Genomic DNA, 23,563 nt, shown 5'->3' on the forward strand with positions numbered 1-23,563 from the left:
TAATAGACGGGAACAAAAGGTAAATGCTTCATGATTGTAAACCTTGCTTAACTCTTCTTGTGGTTAGTACTTAAATGCTACATTATCTCATAACCCCAATACTTAAAAATCTTGAGATTAAACCATGAGTAAGTACACACGATAAGCTGAAATGAAATCCTCGTGTGAATGTGCAAAATACAAAGGAGTTTTATCTGTTAATTTACCTAATTGTTTATCTCTTATGTACAATTTTAGAAATAAAAGAAAAGGTTCAATGGGCCTGCTATGACAAATCTCTTCTGGCAAATTTAATTCAAAAGAAGTGGCAAAGATAATGGCATACTTTCAACAGGGAAAGTTTACCCTCTTTTGATTCTTCAAACAATTTTAAAACTAAGCAGTAGCTTTAATCCAGAACTTTGTTAGGCACCAAAAAAAAAAAAAAAAAAGGAAAAAAGAAAAGCAAAGAAAGCTGATTCTTGTCATCAGAAAAACTCAAAAGCTTTCTTGGAAAAGCCATTTTTCCCCCTAGTCCTTCTCATACTATACCAAAGGTGAACAGACTTTCTATAAATGACCAGATAGTAAGTATCTCCGGGTTTGTGGGCCACAAAAGCTCTACTGCAACTACTCAAATCTGCCAGTATAGTGTGAAAGTGGCTGGAGACAACGTTCACAAATAAGCATGGCTGTGTTCCAATAAAATTTTATTTACAGACACTAAAATGTGAATATCGTGATTTTTCAGACATCATGAAATCATCTTTCTCTTTCTTTTTCAACCATTTAAAAATGTGAAAATTGGACAAGAGGTGTAGCTCAGTGGTAGAGTGTTTGCCTAACATGTGCAAGGCTCTGGAAATGAGTCCCTGCACTGGGGGGAGAAGGGGAAGTGAAAACCATTCTTAGCTAATAGGCCATACAAAACCAGGTAGTAGACAGATGTGGCCATGGGCTATAGTTTTCTAACCTCTGTGCTACATATCCCAAAGGCAAGGTGGCAATAAAAAAAAATTGAACTTAGTTTAAAAACCGTTGAGTTTGTTTCTAAAAGGAAGGAGGAGATAGTGAAATCAAAATATGCCACAGAACAAGAGAAATGCAGGGGAATGAGTGAGATAGAGACTAGTTTGATAAAATGAATAGTTAACAGCTGGCAAAACACAGCAGCCACTAAGAAATGCCAAAGAATCACTTTCATAGAGGGATAAGCAGAGTTGTGTCTCCTGGCCATACCTGCCTGCCTTGTGGTAAAAACAACAAAAAAAGAAGGAGGCCATGTCTCTAGGGCACCTGGCTCAGGGAATGGGCTATGAAAGTAGAACATCATAAAAATGGAGGAGCCCAGAATTTAAGAACCAAAGCTACCGTGTGCACAAAACTTTCTGTTATCCAGGCAAGAGCAGTCCTGATGTTGGAAGTCCACTGGGTATGCAAATGTTAGAGAGGTGGTTTCTGGTTTGGTTTGGGGCTATGTTTCTGAGCATATGAGTTCAAAGGGCTCAACCCTGAAAGCTTCAAATTTTCAGTCTTAGAATTTCCTTCATCTTTAGAAGATTTGGCCCTGGGCAGAGCTGGGCTTCAAGGGCTCTGACCTCTCGACCTACTCCTGTATCTAACATGGGCCTACAAGACTAGAATTTCCAGCCATAAAGAAGACAAGAAGCATTTTCTCAGGTGAAATTCATTATTACAATAATTACTAATAATGGTGACAAAATGGATTCATAACTAGGCAGACAAGTTAGAAATTGCCTGGGATAGAAAATAGTCTGATAAAATGAATGGCTAATGGCTGACATGCAGCAAAAAACAGCAGCCACTAAGAACTGACAAAGAGTTGCTTTTATGGAGGGTTAAGTAGAGTTATTATATCTGCTGGCTATCCAGGAAAAGATGGGGAAAAAAAAAAGATCCAGTTAAAACCCATAGGAACTGGTTTCTTAAGTCTATTTTCTGTTGCTATAACAAAATGCCTAGGACTATGTAATTTATTAAAAAATAGACTTTTATTTGGCACATGGTTCTAGAGGCTTGGAAGTCTAACAGCATGACACCAGCATCTTCATGGCATGTGGTCCTTACCTTCTTGCTGAATCATAACATGGCAAAGGGTATCATGTGTGAGATAGAGAAAGTCTGCCAGTTCAGGTCTTTCTTCCTCTCCATATAAAGCAACTAATGCCCCACAGAGGCTCCACCCCCATGACTTCATCCAAACCTCATTATCTTCAAAGGCCTCCACTCTAAACCCCAGTAATATATAAATTTGGAGATTGTTTCCAACACAGAAGCTTTAGAGAGCCACATTCAAACCACAGCATTTTGCCCATGGTCCCCAAAATTCATATCCTTCTTAAATGAGAAATACATTCATTCCATCCCAATAGCCCCAAAGTCTTAACTCCTTCTAGCACCAACTCAAACGTCTAACACCTAGAGCCTCATCTGAATCAGATATGGATGAGGATCAAGGCACGATTCATCCTGGGGCAAATTCACTCTAGCCACGAGCCTGTGAAATCAAAACAAGGTATCTACTCCCAAAATAACAATAGTGTCACAGGCATAAGACAAACATTTCTATTTGAAAGGGAAAAATGGGAGTGAAGAGAGGAAACTGGTTCCAAATAAGTCCAAAACCCAATAGGAAAAACAACATTAAGCTTTATAACTCCAGAAAAACCTTTCACTCCAGGAGAAAGACAGGGACATGCCTGGGGGATCTGGGTTCCCAAAGATTCAGGCATCCCTGTCTTTTCCCTGTGTCCTTGGAGTTTCATGCCTGCAGTTCTCCCAGGCTGGCACTGAGTGCTGGTAGCTCTACAGTGCTGAGGCCTAGGTTGTGGGTCTCATTCCCCTGGCTCCATTATCACAGCAGTGTCATGGATGACTTATGTGTCCTCCCAATTCATATGATGCAGCCCCATCTCCCAGTACCTCAATATGTGACTGTACAGTCATGCATCACATGATAATGTTTTAACAAGAACAGACCACATATATGATGGTGGTCCTACAAGAAGATAACAGTGTCCAGCCATGGAAGCACACACCTGTAATCCCATATACTTGGAAGGCTGAGGAAGGAAGATTGTGAGTTCCAGATCAATCTGGGCAACTTAATGAGACCCTGCTTAAAAAAAAAAAAAAACAGATAATGGAGATGAGAGGAGGTGAAGCAATAGCAAGAAAGAAAAAGAATGATTCTCAGTGCCAAGATAGCAATCAGCCACCTAAATAACATCCCTGAACTTTACCAAAGGTCTCTGCTGCAAGGAGCTTAAGTCAAATGATGTAGCATGAACAATGACTCACTGTGTTGAAATAGGAAAAGGACAATTATGAAAACCCAAGGAAATAAAAGTCATCTTCAGTGACTGAAAAAGGAGTACAAGTCAAACAATGATATCCAGGAAGTTTCTACAAAAAAGGTGGGTGGGAGCCTCATTCTGAAATCAAATCCTCTAGGAGCTTCATGAACAGAGAGGAAAAAGGCCAGAGGAGAGACAAGGGAGAAAGTGTCTACAGCAGAGTATCAGACAACATGAAAAATACTGCCTCTGTTTACACAGCACTCTAAGTTCTAGAAGATTCATTCACATGTCCTTTCATTTAATCTTACTTTACCAATGGAGATGAGCAGGAGGCATCTCTTTTACACATGAAGAGATTTAAATTTAGAGGAAAAAAAATAATACAGCAGATAAAAGGTAGAAGCAGAACTTTATCTTGAGTCTAGAACCACATCTCCAAATGCTTACAGAGCATTTCACAGAATGGAATGCTGTGTGGTCCTGGGCTGGGTCTCCGCTTCCTCTTCTGAAAAATGGGAACAACAATAGTATCAACCTCATGCTTTTAAACAAAAGCACTTAAAGGAGCTAAGTCACAGTAAGTGCTCAGTAAATGTGAGACAAACATAACCCCACAAATCCACCCTCCCCTGTGTGTCCAACCTTGGTGAATTTGCATAGCTCAGCTCTTCAGTTCCATCTAATGATAACAACAAAAAAAGAATGATGACCCATCTCATGATAAGACCAACAACTGATGCTCTCTGAAGGCCTACTACACAGCCAGCTCTGCTCTGCTCTTGACTCTATTATCTTAGTCATCTGGGGTACCTTCTGGGCAGGAATTAAGCCTGATTAACTTCTGTGCCTGTTTAATTCCTGGTTATAGTGGCTATTCAATACACCCTGGCTGGGCTGAAGCTCTTTCCACTGCCATCTACAGCCTATCCTGCTACCCACAATGCTTTGTGGTGTTGAATTGGGAACTACAGAGCACGGGAGAAGGGATATGATTATTCTGTCAAAGATTTAAGTCTCTTTGAAATACACTCTATGATTTAATGAAAAAAGTCATCAGGAATGTCCTTCCAAGGGTGAGGAGAAAAAAGTCTGCTACCCAGAATACCCGCACATTTATAAATCTAGTCTACTGGAGGGAAACAAGTATATTTTTAAATGCCACTGGCAAAAGCTTAATCATCTATAATCTAACAGCTTGTGGAAAACAATGAAAAGATTTTGAAATTTAATATTTAAAAGTATACAAACAGGAGACATTGAAAAAATCAGGTTATATAATAATCCAGTGAAACACTTTGAAATAGAATACTCAGAAAGATAAACAGAAAAATACTTTAAACAGCAGAGTGAAAAATACTCTTCATAGTTCTTTAAGAGGCACTTGGAGAAGGTCATTTAAGTCCAGTATTCCCCACCCCAACCCTCTGCTCACTGAAATAGCAACAGGCCTTGATAATAATTTGAAAAGACTACTTCAAGTTGTTTCAGAAGTTTTACTCTCTGAAGAAAAGCAATATTTTTTTTCACATGCACACACATATAATCTTCTAAATGTTCTTCTTTATTTGGTATCATGTAAAAAATTCCAGATGTGAGCATTAGTGTCAAGTAAATAATAACTTTCTGGAAATGACTAGAGTTTAGAGAGAGCTTCTAAAATGGAAATTCCTCTGGTGATGATGATAGGGTGCAGAACACACTACCCCTAAGCACAGCACCATTCAATCTGAGAAAACAGTGGAAGCAGGCAGGTCACTCTTACCTTTCCCCTGGCTGTTTCCCTGAAGCAAGTCATAAAACCCAGGACTTTCTGACCTTCCCTGAAGCAGGCTGTCAGAGCCTCATGTGTGTAAGACCCTCCCAATACCCAAGGGAAGGGAGCATCCATGTCTCCGAAGATACAGAGGAAAACGAGGACAGGCGCCCTGCTCATTGCTATTAGATCATCCTGCATCCCGCCATGCTCCTCCACAACTGCCCACAGTCATCAGCAAGCACCAAAATATACAAGTTCATTTCTCCAGGTCTTCATTTCCTTATGAAGGCTTCTGTGTCATATAAACTTACAGCGAAATAAGTGGTATGCTTTTCTCTTGTCTCTTTTTTGTTCCAGGGGCTTCAGCCATGAAGCTGGGATAACTGAGGAAAAGATATTTTTCTTCCCTGCAGTTAAAACTCATGTTTTGAGATTTCAAAAATAAAAACAAGAAAAACCCAATTCCAAATATTTCTGTTATACTTCATTATTAATTTATTATGAACAGTGTTATCTTTTAAAATTGATATTAATTGAAAAATAAACATTCATATATTTATTATAAATAACATGGTGATCTGAAATATATATACTATCTTAGTCTGTTTATGCTTCTATGACAAAATGCCACAGACTGGGTCATTTACAAATGATAGAATTTTTAGTTTTCTATTTTTTAAATTTTTTTGGGCAATACTGGGGTTCGAAAGTAGGGGCACTTTACCACTAAGCCACTTTCCTAGCCCTTTTTATTTTCTATTTTGAGACAGGGTCTCAGTAAATTGTGGAGGCTGATCTTGAACTTCCAATCCTCCTGCCTCAGACTCTCAAATTGCTGGGATTACAGGTGTGTGCCACTGCCCCCAGTTAAAGAATAGACATGTACTTCTCACAGTTCTGGAGGCTGAGAAATCAAGGTCAGGGTGCCTGCACTGAGCCTGGTGAGATCCTTCTCATGGCATCTTCACATGGCAGGAGGGGCCAGCACTGCACCCTCACATGGCACAAGGTGGAAGGGCAAAACAACTTATGCTAGTTCCCTCAAGTCACATCCTCAAAGGCCCTACTACTTAACACCACCAGATTGTGGATTAAGTTTTAACACAGGAATTTTAGGAAACATTCAGACCATAGCATATACACATTGTGGAGGGGTTGAGATAATTAACATATGCATTACCTTATATACTTATCATATTTTTAGGGTTAGGACACTTAAAATTTACCTTCTGTGATTTTTCAAGAATTTAATACAGTATTAATTATAGTCACCAGGTTATACAACTAACCTCTTGAACCTTTTCCTCCTTTTTTTTTTTTTTTTTTTAATTCTTTGAGCAACATCTCCCCAACCACCTCTCTCCCAGGCCCTAGTAACCACCATTCTATTTTCTCCTTCTAAGATTTTAACTTTTTCAGATTCCACATATACATGAGATCATGATATATTTGTCTTTCTGTGTTTGGCTTATTAGAATGATATCCTCTAGGTTCATGCACATTGCCATATTATAGGATTTCCAACAAGCCTGTAATTCCAGAGGCTTGGGAGGCTGAGGCAGGAGGATCACAAGTTCAAAGCCAGCCTCAATAACTTAGCAAGGTCCTAAGCAACTTAGCAAGACCCTGTCTCAAAATAACAAAAGGGCTGACATGTGGCTCAATGGTTAAATGTCCCTGGGTTCAATCCCTGATAACAAAAAAAAAAAAAAAAAAACTTTAATGTTTAAAATGATAGTATTTCCTTTTTAAAGGCTGAATAGTATTCAATTGTGTATATCTACCATATTTTCTTTATCAACTCATTTGCTGATGGATACTCAGGTCGATTCCATATCTTGATTATTGTGAATAATGCTGCAATGATATCTCTTTGACATACTGATTTCCTTTGGATACAGATTTCAGTAGATGGCAGTAGTAGGATTGTTGGGTTGTACAGTAGTTCTAGTTTAATTTTCTGAGGGATTTCCATATTGTTCTCCATAATGATTTATTAATTTACATTCCCACTAACAAGATCATACTCCTCCAATATTTACCTTTTATCTTTTTGATCATAGCCATTCTAATAGGTATGAGGTAATATATCACTGTGCTTTTAATTTGTCCCAATGCCATTTATTGAAGAGATAAGAAAAGAAAGTTAGCCCAACATCCCTGATGAATATAAATGCACAAATCACAAATACCAGCAAATCAATGTCAACAACACATTACAAGGATCAATTCACCAGGATTAAGGGAATGCAAGGATGGTTAACATATGCCAATCAATAAATGTAATACACATCAACAGAACAAAGAACAAAAATCATATGATTGTTTCAGTAGATGGCAATGAAAGAATTTGACAAAATTCAACATCTTTTCATGACAACAACTCAACATATTAGGAATAGAAAGATTGTACCACAACATAATAAGAGCCACATGTGACAAACCCATAGCTAACATCATATTCAACAATGGGAATTTAAAAGCTTTTCTTCTACCATCAAGAACAAGACAAGGATGCTCTCTCTCACCACTTTCATTCAACATAATACTAAAAGTCCTAACCAAAGCAGTTAGCCACAGTGAAGAAATATAAAGGCTCAAATACAAAGACCTAAAAAGGCACATTTGCCCATAGCATCAATACATGACTAATAATAAAAAGAGATTGAAAGTGAAGAGATAAGTTTAAAAACTAAACAAATAAAACATTTCCATGGCATCTCATTCAATGTCTCTATTTTGTTAAATCACATAGAGAAGTCTTTTATCATCTTTGGTATTTTTTTTTAATCTTTCATTTGGTAAACTGTTAAAAAGAGAGTGTGACAAATAGACACTGACATACACACAATGAGAATGTTGGCTACATGTGAGACCTAAGGCAAGAAAGGGGTCAGAAAATAAGGAAGCAGTGCTAGCCTAAGTCAGGTAACCTAGGACATGTGACCTACTCAGAACCACGAACAGGTCTTAGAGGTAAAATAAGACAGTGTAGTGATGAGAAGTGTGGTCTGGACTGTTGGTCTTCAAAGCCCAGGCCTGTTACTACCTCAGTGTGTGAACCTGCACAACTTATCTAACATCTTAGTCTACTCACCTGTAAAATGCAAATGAAGATAATAGTACCTACCTCCAAGACTTATTATGAGGATAGAGTGAGTTTCTATATATCAAATAAGTGTGTGACACTTAACCCAGTACTTAATTCAGATTCTTTCTAACCTCCTCTCTATATCAACCCTATTTTCAATCTATTCTTTTTCTCCAAAGCATTCTGATTTTGAAAAGGTTTATGAGGACCTAGCTTGCTCCAAACTTGGCTCATAGTCTTTGAATCCTGAGGCAGGGCACAATGGAGAAACTTGACTGGAGATACTCATCCCAGTGGCCTTAACTCTCCCTTGCTGCCTCATTCCTGCCCTTATTGACTCCTGCAATTTTGGCCATTCCTTCAAAGTTGGGAACTATCCGGTAAACTTCAGAGAAATTTTTATTTTTGTTTATATTAGCATAAAGTTCTACTGCTAAAACCAAAGAACTCTACATACTGTTAGACTTGGTTACATCCCTTCCTTCCCTCATCTATAAAGAAGGGTCTCTAAGATCCTTTCCAGCTCTAACCTATAGTTATAGCGACAGGACAAGTCCCAGCAGACACAGTCCACCTGCTCTGTATTCTCTGTAACAATCTCACCATTACCACTCTGCACCTGTGCAGCATACCAACAAATGGTAGAACGGAGAGGTGCTTTTAGAGATTAATATTTAGGCTCTAAAACCACAAGCCAGGACTGAGGGTGTAGCTTAGTGGTAGAGCACTTGCCTAGCAAGCAGAAAGCCCTGGATTTGCTCCTCAGCACTGCAAAAGAAATAATAATAAAAATTAGTAAATAAATAAAAAGACAAAATCACAAGCTTCTCACTTGCCACTGTGATGTCAAAAATATATATATTGTCTTCACTCTTTTCCTGGTATACAACTCCTAAAATCCTTAGAATCTCTATGCCCCTTCTTCACACCTCAGCCTGTGCGTCCTTCCTAACATAATACACGGGCAAGCATGGTTCCCTGAGTTCCACAAGTAGCCCCAGCAAATTAATTGAACCCAAGAAGGGAGTAAATGGTGACCCTAATTTAAAGCCAGAGGAACAAACTTGTGACTGGCATTAAAAACAGGGGCAGTCTTAGGTACTTAGCAATCTCAACTGAGGGATCAGATACTACCACCAGGTAGAAGGTGTCAGAATTTAACTGAATTAGTGGACACCAGCTGGTGTCCGTGCAGCAGCTCAGCTTGCTTGGGATGGGGGAGGACTCCCGCACATTTGGTCCCAGAAGCATTCTGTGTTGCGTACTGAGTGAGAGTGCGGGGGAAACTAAGTTTGTTTATTCCTATTTCCTTTCCAGCCAGTTATGACATCTCAGCTCAGCGGTGTTATTTTGGTAACAGCGTTGCCACCCTCTCTGCCATGGTGCTAAGTGTAAATAGAACCTGAACATTTCCAGGAATTATCAACCTGGCACTTCTCTCAAGGAGTTAAGGTTTCTTTTATAACATTATCAAAAGAAAGCCTAGGACTGAAACCTGCCCCAAACTACTTCTTCATGTTACATTGCTTCTTCAATTAAAATATAATGTTTGGAAAAACACAACACATTCCTTTTTCACCCTCCTTAGGGAATTGCCCTCCAAGGGCACTCTCCTTTTGCCCAAACTGAGGAACAAGTATGAACACAGCTGCCTGTTAACACTAAGCAAAGCAGGCATTCCTGCAGCTAGCTGCAGCGGCCCGCATGTATGAACCATACCCCCCAAAAAAGTGTCACCACCTCACTGAGCATGCACTGAAACTGAAGCAGCAGCACCAGAAAAGCTGGTGGCTGAACGGACAGCTTTAGGCAGCAGGATTCAAGAACTGCAAAAGTGGGGCTGATTCTATTGCCAGAGGGACCAATTCACTGTCCCCTCATCACAGTTGAGATTTAATCTTCTTTTATTCTCAAGGTAGCAGCTGGGATGGGAGAGACACAGACCCTTCCTTGACCCCAGGTAGGCTTACATTATACCCTAACCTCCCAGCCAAAATAAGGGTAAAATGAGGGAGAGGGGGAGAGGGAGATACCGGGCAGGAATGAACCTCAGGACAACAGGCAGGAAAGAGAAAGCAGCCAAGCCCCTCAGGTGTGCGACTAGGCAAGACTGGGGAGGGAGGAGGGAGAGCTAGTAATGATGGGCTCTGGAGCAGCCTAAGGTTATCAGAATTTGGGAGGGGAGAAAGGTGAATTATGAGCAAATATTTTTATAGGATATGAGTTAGCAGGCTTTGAAGTCAAAGTGCCTGGATTCCAAATTCTCTCTACTAACTACAGTGTGTCTTTTTCAGAAAAATATTTAATATCTCTATGTCTGCATTTTCTCATCTAATGAGGGAATAACCGACCTCATCAAGTTATTATTATTTATTAAATGGATAAATAAATGCAAAGGACTTAGAAGGGTACCTGGCACACAGTAGGCCCCCCTTAAATACAATTATTTTACCAATGACATCTGAGGTTCTTGGTGAGATACAAGAAATACTAAAACTCATTTTTTTTTTCCCGGTACCGGGAGTTGAACTCAGGGGCACTTGGCCACTGAGCCACATCTCCAGCCATATTTTGTACTTTATTTAGAGACAGGATCTGAGTTGCTTAACATCTCGATTTTTTGCCGAGGTTGGCTTTGAACTCGAACTCCTCCTGCCCGCACAGGTGTGCACCACCACACCAGCTGAACTCATTTTTAATTCAAACAAAATCTTGGCAGACAGCCTGTCTGACCACCCTGCGGAAGGAGAGACTAGGCCAGCTGCACTCTGACCAGAGGCCATCTGTCTCTTTCTTCTCATCTATTCTCAAGCCACCTTCAGCTCAGCTTATATCTGAGAACAAATAAAAGTTCCAACAGATATAAAGCATCCAACTCCTTCTTCATTGGTGGGTTTGTCTCCATTTGGACACAGTTTGATCCACAGAACACAAAGTATTTTGAGTTTTTGCAACTACCACACAATGTGAACAGGTAAAATGAAAATAATGCCCCCAATTCAATTTCTCCAGCTAATGCAAAAACCTACAATTTTGTTCTTATGTGCATCCAGCCTGTACACCCCATTCCTCATAGAGCACTAATGGATTTTAGTGTTGGTAGTGTCTTCACTACCAACATTATGGGGTCCAACATTCTGAAACATTCTTAAGCAACAGTGTTCAAGAAATTCAAGAGGGAAAAACATTTGCAAACTAATATCCTTCTACACCTCCATTTCTACCACCCTCTACGTCCTCACACCTGAAAACAAAAACAACTCTTTAAGTAAGAGCACAGCTTTGGGAAGCCCATAGTTGGGGAGCAGTAAGTGAGCAAAGAGCCACCTACCTAATCAGCTGGTCAGATCTCAAGGTTCTTAACCCTGGGTTGTATTTTAAAATAACCTCCTGAGGTATTTGTGTTTGTGCCTATGTTTGCAAACACAAGTGTGTGAATTATCTATGCTACATTGTCCAGGCCCCACTTTCAAAGATTTTGTAAAGGATTGGCCTACAGCAGAGTCTGAGCATCAGAACTTTTTAAAAGTTCCCCAGGTGATTCCAGTACACAGCCAGAAAGACTGAGCTAAATCAACCCTGAGGTCAACAGGGTGATTGATGTAGCCAAATGGTCCATACATCCACAGGAGGGAGGAAAAAGTCACAGTCAGACTTTCTAAGCAAAAAGAACATTAAATCCATTTTTTTAAAGTGAAACAGAGGCATCCCTGCTGGGGCAAGACCTGTCACATGGTTCACTATTCCTAGAAAGAGCTGCAATTAGCTGCCAACAGATGCATTATTTCATCAGTCTCATAAATACTCGATAAAAGTCTTCCGCTCTTCCTTTATGTCAGCCTTGCAGAAGCTGAGAAAAAAACTTCTGATAAGATGCACTACTAAACTATCATCATTTTTTAATGATTAAAATTAGCACCAATAAAAATAAGATATTTTAGTAAAACCTCATCCCAGTATACCTCTAAAAGCCCTTGAAAAATTTCCCCTTAAAATAAAAAAAAATACATTAGTACAATTTTTAAAAAACCTCTTTCAATTATTAACACTACAGCATAATACAATTCCATTTCAAACCCAGTGGGGAGCCAAGATTTCGAGGCAGGAAAAGTCCTAAATCAAGATTTGGGAGGCTGGGATTCCAGTCCCAGCAATAAATTACATCAACTAGCTGTGTGATCGTGGGCAAGCTGACTTAATCTCCTAGGCCTCTGTTTGCTCAGAGAAAAATTAGATGATCTTTGAGTCCCTCCCAGCTCCCAAATTCCATAACACCAGAATCTGGCTCCATCTTGCTGACTGTTACAGCAGCAGATACATGTGTTTAACATTTAGAAACTTATAAACTTAGTAATTCTACTAATAAGCTTAACCAGTTCCTGTCACTTCGCATAAACTGCCTGGGCAAAACTGAAAGTGCCTTGAGAGCAGCAGCGTCTGCATCTGAACAAAGCCAGAGCCCTCTCGCCCTCACCACGCCAGCCAGGTCCCGGCTCCTCCCCGAACTCCTGCCACACTGTACACATGGGAACACATGAAAAGCACCTTCACACTCCTTGCCATGTCCCCAGGGCTTCCTATTATGTTTTTAGTATTTTTCTTTATGTTGTCTCTCTCCTTTTTTTTTTTTTTTTTTGGTACTGAGGTTCAAATCCGGGACTTGAACATGTTGGCAAGTGTTTTACCACTGGGCTACATCACTAGCCCTCTGTTCACTCATTTGTGCTTAATTAATCCAGTTTGTCCCATTGTCCCAGCTGTGGAACACTTTTAAAAACTTAAACATCGTATATAATATATGGTCTAATTATGTAATATAATAATATGGAAATTAGCATAATGGAAAAATGCCAATGTAATATAGCAACAGTAATTAATAATATATGTAAACTCTAAATTATTATTTCCAACCTATTTTAATGTATCTATGTCAATTTCACTGAGATAATCATAGAATTGGAAATCCTGGGACTTAACTGGTTAAATAAAAATAATGTATTTTTAATAGGAACTTGCCCTGAATGAAAGGAACCCATTAAAATTGATACTCCCCTGACACACACAAAAAAAGCAATACAACTAAATTCTAGCTAATTATTTAAGGCCAACAGAAGGCCTTAAGCATGAGAACCTCTGATCATTCTTTCCAAGACTATAACAGAAGTAAAAAGCAAACGCATTCCCATTGTGTGATTAAGCATTATTTAATCCCATGTCCACAAATCATCTCGAATCATCTTAATAGCAGCCAAGGTCATGTCTGTACAACAGGAAGCACAACAAACAGTGGTGACTGAGCCTACGCAGATATGGAATGTGGTTCATTTCTGTGAGGATGGTGTCTTATCTATCCACACTGTCACCCATGCTCCCACTCTAGTTCCTGTGTCCTTGCGGGCCACTCTGTCACAGAAGTCAGGTCTCCACCCAGTGTCCCCACATCAGAGAGGCTTCCCTGGCCACCCTCACTCCCACACACACTCTTCACAGCATTCATCACCACCAGATAGGTTATTTATTCATTTGCTTATGGTTTGTCCCCAGTTCTTTACCCTCTCCCCCCAGAACCACAGAGTTCCAGGAGAGCAGGGACTTTGTTTTGGTTACTGCTATACCATTGGCACCGGACATCTAGCACATGGTAGAAACTGATCAGGTGTTCTCCCTTCACACACACGATGCCACAGGTGAGCACTACTCAGCCACAGTGAAGAGCCTGGACAGCCCACAGGGAGATAAACTGAGATCAATACAGAAATTATGCAGAGCAGGCTCAGTTATGCGGCATGACTGCAGGATCCTACAAGAAGAATCCCTAGCTAGAAATTTCTCTAATGAGCCTATTACAATGTCTATAAGTCTGCCACGAGCGCTTAGTAACTGCTGATGCCTCCAAGTGTATACCCTCAGAGCCAGAGTGCATCTCAGGTGGCAGCTGAGGTGGCTCAGCATGACTATTCAAGAACAGTTCCACAAGGGACAAGCTGAGCCCTGGAGCCATAGGCAGGAGGAAAAGAGACCAGCCAGAGCCCTGAACACCGTGCCAGTGAGGACAGCCAGGCAGTCTGGGGCATAGGGTCCTTGGGGAAAACCTGCTGAACAAGTGACAGTCTCAGGACAGCCACTCCAGCAGGCTCAAGAGCTGAAGGCGCTCTTGAGCGCCGAACTGAACTGTGGGAGGCGCTGAACTGTGTCCCAGAGATCTGTCCTTCACTCTTGACAGTGGCTAAGAATACATAAAGCAAGAATCAAGATAGGGAGGAGAGAAAAACTAAAAAACAAAACTCCCAAGTCTAAAGGAAGACTGGGGTAAAAGGCAGGGTTACTAGGCAGACTGGTAAGTGAAAATCTTGGCAGAGACCTAGTCCCACAGCCAGGGCCAACCTAGGGAAAACAGGTCCCATGGCCCAGAGGCCGCTCTGCCGTGAGGCCAAGTCTCACCAGACAGTGCGGCTGGAGTTGCGGATAAACCTTTCCAGATTCAGATGAGCCCAGGCACTGGAGTGAGTGGTCAGGGCAGGCAGGACCCACAGGGAGTGGGAAGCCAGGCTGGCACAGGCTGCTCACACTCACATACCACACTGTCCCCATCTCCTAAAATGATAGGACAGGAGTCCAGAAAGGATGTCCAGCTGATCTAATATCTAGTATGTGACCTTGGCCAGAGAGGGACATGCTGTAAAGTGTTCCTTCCACAGTGTCAACACAGATTAAGTCATTTTATCGTCAGAATTTCCCTTTTAAAAGGTAAGAATCCTTATAGGGTTTAAAAAAAAAAAAAGTCATCCATTTATGTCTTAGCCGGTTTTTTTTTTTTTTTTAATTAACAGAGATTGGGAGACCTAGGCAGATTCTGAAAAAAAAATCAAAGGTTTTAGTTTTTTGTTTGTTTGCTTTTATGTTTTAGGATTCCCTGGGTGTGTGTTGTGGGGGTGGTGTGGAAGAATAAAAGGAGAACAAGATACAATTCACTAAAGAACTACATCCAGCACACAAATAAGCAACTAACCAGGATTACCTCCCCCCCCCACCAAAAAAAAAAAGTCTGAGACAGTTCAAAATTGATAAATGAAAAATAAAAATTAAATAAACAAAGGGAAAACCAAGAATCTGCTAGAAGAACACAACAAGAAAACTTAAAATCAGTTCATTCTTAAAGAGGATCAATCTCTTGCCTAGAGAGAAGGACACTCCTTCTCAGGTTCTCAAGGCCTCTGAAGAGAAGGCCAAGAAATCCATACAAACAAATTAATGATTGCAACCAAAATGAGTGAAAAGTAAGAGGCGGTGAATCATATACATTCAGACAGAAGCACCACATTTTCCCACAGTCCAGTTCCTCAAAGATCAAAGATGCCACTACAACAATGTAAGTGGCCTACTGCAAAGCTTGTTAAAACTCTCTGTTACAATGCTGGAGAAGCCCTGAGGTCCTAGGAAATAGCCTTCTGGGTTTACCTGCTTTTTTCCGGAGACATTAAATTGGAAGGAATTATATCTCTGATAGTCATCCAGAATTTAAAAACAAAAAAAAAAGCAATAAAAAACAAACAAAAAAAAAAACTCCCTAGGTTTCCAATTCATTAAATTCCAACTTAATTTAAGATTTAAAATATTGCTATGAAATTAATTACTTTAATGTCTTAAGCAAGAAGGTTATTAACTGTCAACTCCTTTAAAATATATCATTTGGTTCCATCCCTTCCCTCCTACACATTAAATATCCACATATACATATCCACACATTTACCACTAGAACCCATACATACTATATTCTTCAACGACTTGCAGATTTTAAAAGTGATTTCCATGATATGGAAACTACAAAGTGAGGAAGAGAATGAACAACAAACTCCAAATTCAGGGTCTACCAGTGAGTGAGGGTTAAGAAGGAGGGGACTGGAAAGGAGCACCAGGGATTCTCAAAACAATTGTCATATTTTTCTTAAACTGAGTGATGAGAAGACAGATGTTTACTTTACCTTATTCTTCAAATATTACTTATATTTTATAATATTATTTTAAATAGTCAACATTTAATAAAAACACCTATCTAAAAAATGAATGTATGTAATTGTTATGGTGGAAGGTATACAGAGACATACATAAATCAAACCTCTGCTTCAGAATACTTTTTTCAATAGCAGTGTTACTCAATAAAAAGGAAAACAATTACAAATACTGTTTCTTTCTAAGCCACACTATCTCTCCATTTGACCCCTTCTACAAAATTAACAAACTTTGAGGAAAACCTTATATTTCTAAACTTCAACACACATATATGCACAGTTTTTCTCCACTATATACTGCTTCATTCTGCTTGCTTTCAAAAACCTATTTTTCCCTCAGTTTCTCTGTAACTTTCATGTAGTAGAAACTGTCTTAACTGCTTCTTGCTGTCTGAATGAATCTGAGGAAATGGGGGTCACACTTCCACAAAAGAGGTGCAGCAATACTATTTACATCACCTATAATGATCATATAATTAAATGTTTTGATAGTGAAAGGCTTTCGATTCCCCTGGTTTGTTGTTTCCAACTATGTGCTGCCAGGAGGAACCTCTAAGTCAAATACCAGGAAAGCACCAATAATTTTTTAACATCTCCCCAATCCTGAGTTATGTGTTCTGCTTTCAGTAAATTAGTAGAAACATCTTAAGATACATTAGCTTGGATATGTTCAGACAGCTAGAGCATTTAATTTTGTAAGCACAGTCCATGCTAAGAACATCCATGGTCCTCCAAGGCCAGCCATTTTCAGTATTTCAAAAAGCCTAAACCATACATTTACATGTAATTTAGTCAAGCTAGGAATAAAAATATTTTTGTTTTTTCCACTGAGATTTTTATCGGTCTTCCTAACTGATTATCTCATGCTGGTCAAAGATTCAGACATACGTCATTAATGAAAAAAGAAGAATTATGATTATTTAATACCATGTGATCTGAAAAAAAATCATTCAAAAGATGACGTAATAAAAATAAAAGCAATAAAAGTGGTCTCGTATTAGTAGCATATTTTTAAACTAGCTATACTCCTATTTAAAAACCAGCAACAACAAAGTCTAGGGACCACTGACTTTGAGTAGTTTTAATAATCACTGTGTCAGAAACTCCAGAGGATGCTGATATATTAGCTCTGCTAAGAAAATCTGTAACTCAGTTTGGATTGTCCTTACAAAATTAAAACCAAGCCAAGTATCTAAGACATCTCTACATTTAGTGAAAGCAAAACATAAATGTAGGATTGGGAAGATGTTAAAAAATTATTGGTGCTTTCCTGGTATTTGACTTAGAGGTTCCTCCTGGCAGCACATAGTAGGAAACAACAAAACTGGCAAACCGAAAGCCTTTCACTATCAAAATACTTAATACAAAAAAGATCATTTTGTACTGCTGTACATCATGAGTAGAAGCATAATTCCCATTTTCATTTCTTCAGATTCACTTAATTTTCTGTTAAAAATCTGCAAGTCAACTTTCAATTCTCTTCTAAAATTTTATTCTTTTTTGCCACATGCCTGCAATCCCAGCTACCAAGAGACTAATAGCAGGAGGATCACAAGCTCAGGGGGCCAGCCTGGGCTGAGGATGTACTTCCATGGTAGAGTGTGCACCTGGCATATACAAGGTCCTGGGTTCAATCCCCAGTATTGAAAAAAAAAATTATCATTTTTAATTGTTCATTTCTCTGTTCCTCGATCTTTGTAAAAGGTAGGGGTGATGAGAGCTGTTAAAAAGGAACAAATGTTTCATACCGCATCTTCCTGCCACAAGCTAGGCCAACAGCACCAGAACTTTTTCTTTTCTACTGCTTTCAATTCTTAAAATCAAAATGAGACCCTCCCCAAAGTATTGCCCTTACCAAATTAAATACTACAGATATGTGAACAGAGACAAACCAAAAAGGACACTTTAAACCAATAGCCTTTAAAAACAAAGTCAGTCAGTCTTCAAAACAATCCCCTTTGGCCTTGTAGGACAGCCCAGGGGACAGGTGCAGGGCATGCCTTCCTAGAGGCTGTCTCCTCCTCCATGAATCTGACCTTTTCCAGCTGGCAGCTCTGGCACCCCCAAATCAGTTATCAGCAGGCCAAAGCCTGCTTTCCCATCTGCACTTTCCAAATGGCTCCTGATGCCAAGGGCTGAGATATGACCTGGCTCTCTGATGAGAACATGCCTCCCAAGTGACTTGCCAAGTTTCCCTGGAAGCATTTCTAAATGGACTCTGAGCTCCCTCCACAACCTCTCAGTCATGGTCCATTCTTCCTCTCCTACGTTGCCACCTCCTCACCATATTCCTTCCAAACTCTTTACTCACTTGCATGAACCACTGACCCCTGCCCACATTAATTTCCAATCCAAAAGGTGTAAGTGCCAACAATTTCGGAGCTGATTTGAAGTGATCCTTTGGAGGCCTACCTGCAGGCAGCTCAATGACAGCTTCTTCTCTTGCCTTCTCCAGCTTCTCCTTCACCCAGGGAAACTCCTGCAGGGAATCTAGGAAGGTATCAAATGCTTTTGGACCCCTAGAGGGGAGGATATCCAGCAGCAGCATTGTTTTCCGGAGGCCTGTGGCTTGAGCTTTGATTTCTTGGACATGGTTTTCTGTCAAGATTCCTTCCTGGTAAAGGTACTGAAGAACCAGTCCCTCCACCAGTACCTCTGCACCCAGCTCCAGGCGGAGAGAGCGGAGCACTTGCTTGTCTCTGGCCTCCATTTCCCCCTGGAAAGAGACAAAACCATGGCTCAGATTATAGGAATGCTGATGCACCCCTAGAGGTAGTTGCTGCAGTGTTAACAACTGACCGATTTTTGAAACTTAGCATGCTGAATATCAGGCCATGGTGTTTACTACAAGGCTGTTAAAACAAGCCAAGTTAACTTCAGATGCGTCCCAAAGCAGGGAACAACAGTGGAGATGAATCATCTTTTCTGTTTCTGCTTTTTACATAATGAGGTCCTCTTTCCATAAAGAGATCTGACCAAAAAGCAGGCCAGAGACTTTGCTTAAAAAGTCTTAAAAAATGTGTATGCAAGGATTACAGAGCGGCATTTTATTTTAACACATTTTAGAGAAGAAACGGTGTTTTTCTCCTAACAGTGCCTTCATCAGAGATTGCCCGCCACCATCACTGCAAATTTCCAAAAATGACCACGAGCATCTGCAGAACCTGACAAGCAACGGGAGTGGAGGACAGAAACCAGAGGTACCAATGAGTTTAAGGATCTTTTTCACTAAGAGAAAAGGCCTTTACACCATCGTCACTTACAAGCAATATATTTATTGCATGTGTCCAGTATACAATAATCCTTATGCAGTCCGAATCTCCATCACAGCACTGCCCTGGCCACACACGCACGGGGCATTTAGTGAGTTATTCTCCTTAATAATAATAATTTTTAAAAGGCCACACGCCGACACTGGGCAGAAGCCACCCAGGTTTTGATGGTCGCTAGCGACTGAGGCGGCTGGGCGGTGGCGATGTAGCCTGTGTGGCGCGGAGGGGGCGGACGGGGCTCCCAGCGCCGGGCCCCGCGCTCCTCAGCTCCCCGGGGCGGGGGCGGGCAGGTGAGGAGGAGGAGCGGGTCCGTATTTGCCTTCGAGCGCTCATTTGGAACTTAAAAAAAAAAAAAAAAAACTCCCGGCCTCGGCAACTGAAATCTTTATTATTGTGTCACACACAAAACGAACTGTGAGAGATTTTTCGGGGCAACTTGAACCGCGGAAGGATCTTCACAGCGGACCGAGGGGAGAACGGGACCCGGCACCGCCACCCCAACCCTGGCCCTGCTCAGAAACCAGAACAAGTTAAGAAGGCGAGAGAGCCACCCAGGGCCCAAAGCCACAGCACGGGGCATTCGAGAAATTAAAAAAAAAAAAAAAAAAAATGGATTCCTGTTACTTACGTCTGCAAACACGTAGCTTAAAAAAAAAAAAAAACTACAACCGGAATCCAGACTGTTAGGAAACCTGTACCATAAGCACCATCTTTGTTGAAGGCGAAATCCCTAAACAGGAAGTATTGCCGCCATCTTTGTTGAGGGCAAGCACAGGAAGTGCTGTGGCCATCATTTTTGAGGGCTCCAGGGTCAGTTTGAAGTTTTTCCTGCCATGTTTGCTGTGGGTAAACAATACGCCCGCCTGAAAATGGAAAACAACTTAGATAACCTAGGAGTAAATGGGTCATTGCATCTTAACACAGTTAACTCCACCCGGGCCTTGCACACAATTGCCATGAGAGGCAGGTCAAAAGTCACTTTAGCAGCAAAGTCTTCCCTGACTACTGCGTTTAAAACGTCAACACAGCCACATTTATCTATGCTCGGGTCCTTTCCAGCTTTATTATTACCTATAACACATATAATTGCTTTATTAAAACTTTTTTTTACTTATGCATTTAGAATCTGTTCCCCACCTCTAACATGCAAGGTCATTTCTTGACCTCAACAGGGTTTTTGGGCCACAGAGCGGACAAGTCAGATGGATTCCGTGGCAGCAATCAGCTGGATACTCTAGACCTAGAAGGAATGGGAGATGCTCAGAATCACTGGAAAGGCTGGCGGAGGGCTGAGGATCGAAGGATGACTCTGCAGACAACACTGCCAAACCAGCTCTTGGCCGCAGTCAGAAGATGGACTCTGGAAGTTGTTATTCCTCTTCCTCGTCTCCAACCTCCCTCAACAGTGACTGAGCAATTAAATGAGCACTGGACCACCGGTGCAGAAAAATATGCTCTTTCGATTGTTTTATGTGTTTTCCAGCAGCATCAGAACAGCACCTGCAGCTGTAAGCAGTTGGTGAGGCCAATTCACAGGGAGAACAAAAGCGGCAAGGATGCCTAGGGCAAATGCTTTCCATCTTGGAAACAGAGAGGTGTACTAAAATGAGGAGAGGTTGATGCTGAGGACCAATCTGCATTCAGCACATTTTTAATCTGGAAAGCAAGACAACATGCATGACCCAAATATAAAGAGATACGAGAATGTCAATTCACGTTTTCTTCCTCAGATTCCTTTATGAAATGAGATGGCCGATCAATAAATTCATTCATTTCAAAGTCAATTGGATGATATATACAGAAAGTCACGTTCTGCTAAAAATTGGTTGACAATAACAGAAAAAAAAAATTGCAAAGGTTCTTTTTACACACATTTTTCACAACCAACACCTCTGGTGGAAGATGACAATATCTGTGTGAGCAAATCAGTGGAGAACAATTCTAAACCTCCCTCTTTGAAACCTTCTAATAATTGTATTCAGTTTACAGTGTTACTATAGTATACAATGTGACAATATTTTTACAAAGGCAGCAAGTATTCTATGTACAGACTGGAATCAGAAATAATCTGTTGTCTCAGCCAATATAAAGCAAAATCTGAATTCTAATCACATCACTCTGATTTCAGGCTCTTTCCAGTACACACACAGCCCTGTATAGTGCAGAGTCTATTTTTCTAATAAGAGCCAAAAATATAATTTGCAGATAATCCTGTTGCTCTCAATTGTTGTCCTTTCCTTTTCTATATGTGAACAGGTGTTAGCAACATTCTCGGTCTTCATCCAGATACAATAGAGACCTCTTGCATGATTACCAATAGCTAAGGATTACTAACTTTTTGTAATGGAAAAACAAATGTATTTTTCCCAAGTGTAAACTTTGGCAGTTTTCAAACAAATAGAAAAGTTGAAAAAAAGTAGCATAATAAATACCCTTGTGAAGTTTTAAATATGTCTTGGTGACTCATGGCATTTGGCAAAGCTCAAGATCTCCTTGGAACTAGGAAGTGAGCACTGATGGTCATGTCCAGGAGAGGGTGGGGAGAAAACAGTAAGGTCCACGAGGGTTTATGGAAGAAAATAAAAAAGTGCAAGAGAGAATAAAAGAGTTAGGCTATAGTTTAGGGGCATGGCATCCTTATGGTAAGGGCTAGTCATTTGACTCTAAATTAAATCCCTAAGAAGAAGCCCTTGACCATCAAATTCCTCTCCTGTGGATGTGTGTCCACACTACCTCCTAAGCAACTAGCCTGGCACTCTGAGTGACTGTCCAACTGCTACCCACCAGCCTGCTGAAGGACCCCACTCCACCTCAGCACATTGTTATCCTTCTCAGCAACACACCAAAGGTTCAGCTTGTTTATATAAATATCCACGGCTAGTGGGTCTCTGAGAAACCACAGACCAGGCTCACTCTCACAGGTGGTTACTTCCCCACTCTGGCCAGTTCCTCTCTGTAGGCTGTAACTGAGCCCCCATAGAGGATTAAGCACCTGTTATCCAACGGTAATGAACCCACTTTCAGGAAGGACAGATACTTCCTTTTACGCTTCTATTATGTTTATTCGTGTCAAGATATACCCATTGTGAGTTCTCAAGAGAGTCAAAAAGAACAAATGTAATGTTTTTTCTCTTTCAATTTGATCCTTGGTTTTGCAACCTTCCAAAAATAAAAGGAGTTGGATATTTTTGGTTCTTCCTATTTCATAGATGTGGAAATTAAGCTATGGACAAAAACAGATTTTGAAGTATTTACAAAAATAGATCATGAATTAGGCCACAAAGAAACTTCAATGAATTCCAAATGATCGGTAACATACAAACAATGTACTTTGGCATTATTCAATAAAATTCAAAATTTTAACAAAAGGATAACTTCCAGAATCCCATAAGTTTGGAAACTAAATAAAACAACTTTTAAACCCTTGAGTTTAAAAAACATTTCACACACATCAAACAAGGTATAGAAAGAAAGGGGAAAAACCTTTATAGTAGAGAAGGCTGGCCAACATCACCTACTACACTATGGATCCTAACCCGTAAAGACCGTGCGTTGGAGGCTTGGTGCTCAGCCTCTGAGCTGTGGGAGGTGGTGAATATGAGGCCTAATGGGAGCCCTTACATAATTAAGGGTGTGCCCCCAAAGAAGACTGTGGGACCTCAGTCTCTTCTGTTCTTTCTTTGGCATCCTGGCTATGAGGTAAGTAGCTTCCTCTGATACATGCTTCCACCATGATGTGCTGCCTGGATGCAGGCCCAGAAACAATGGGATAACTCACCATGGACTGAAACTTCTAAAACCACAGGCCAAAATAAACCCTTCCTCTTTTTAAGTCAATTATCGCAAATGTTTTGTTACAGTAATGGAAAACTGATGACCATACATCACCATAACCAAACAACGAAGGTTAAAGATCCCTGATAATAACTCATATAGATGTCATGTACTCTGATATGATGTGACAAAAAGGGCGTATCACTTCCTTTGTATTCTTCCACAAAATTTGTAACCTCAATCTTTCATTAGAAAATACTGGACACACCCAAATTTGGAGACATTCTACAAAATATCCGACAATAAATCTTCAAATAGCTCAAGGCCATGAGGAAAAGGAAAAACAGAAATTGTCACAGATT

At 40.4% G+C, this 23,563-nt stretch overlaps 1 protein-coding gene across 1 annotated transcript in view; it reads right to left on the reverse strand.

Moving 5' to 3' along the window:
* The window catches only part of Cradd (CASP2 and RIPK1 domain containing adaptor with death domain), a 163,414-nt gene extending 143,240 nt beyond the window's left edge, over positions 1-20,174 (reverse strand). Inside the window, exons 1-2 of the mRNA XM_027953512.2 lie at positions 20,056-20,174; positions 18,568-18,871 (exon numbers count right to left, since the gene is read on the reverse strand). Coding sequence (XP_027809313.1) covers positions 18,568-18,865 — 298 coding nt within the window. The 5' untranslated portion in view covers positions 18,866-18,871; positions 20,056-20,174. The remainder of the gene's footprint in view (positions 1-18,567; positions 18,872-20,055) is intronic.
* Positions 20,175-23,563: the final 3,389 nt, after the last annotated feature.

This window comes from Marmota flaviventris, chromosome 3, assembly GCF_047511675.1.
Source record: "Marmota flaviventris isolate mMarFla1 chromosome 3, mMarFla1.hap1, whole genome shotgun sequence".
Lineage (NCBI taxonomy): Eukaryota > Metazoa > Chordata > Mammalia > Rodentia > Sciuridae > Marmota > Marmota flaviventris.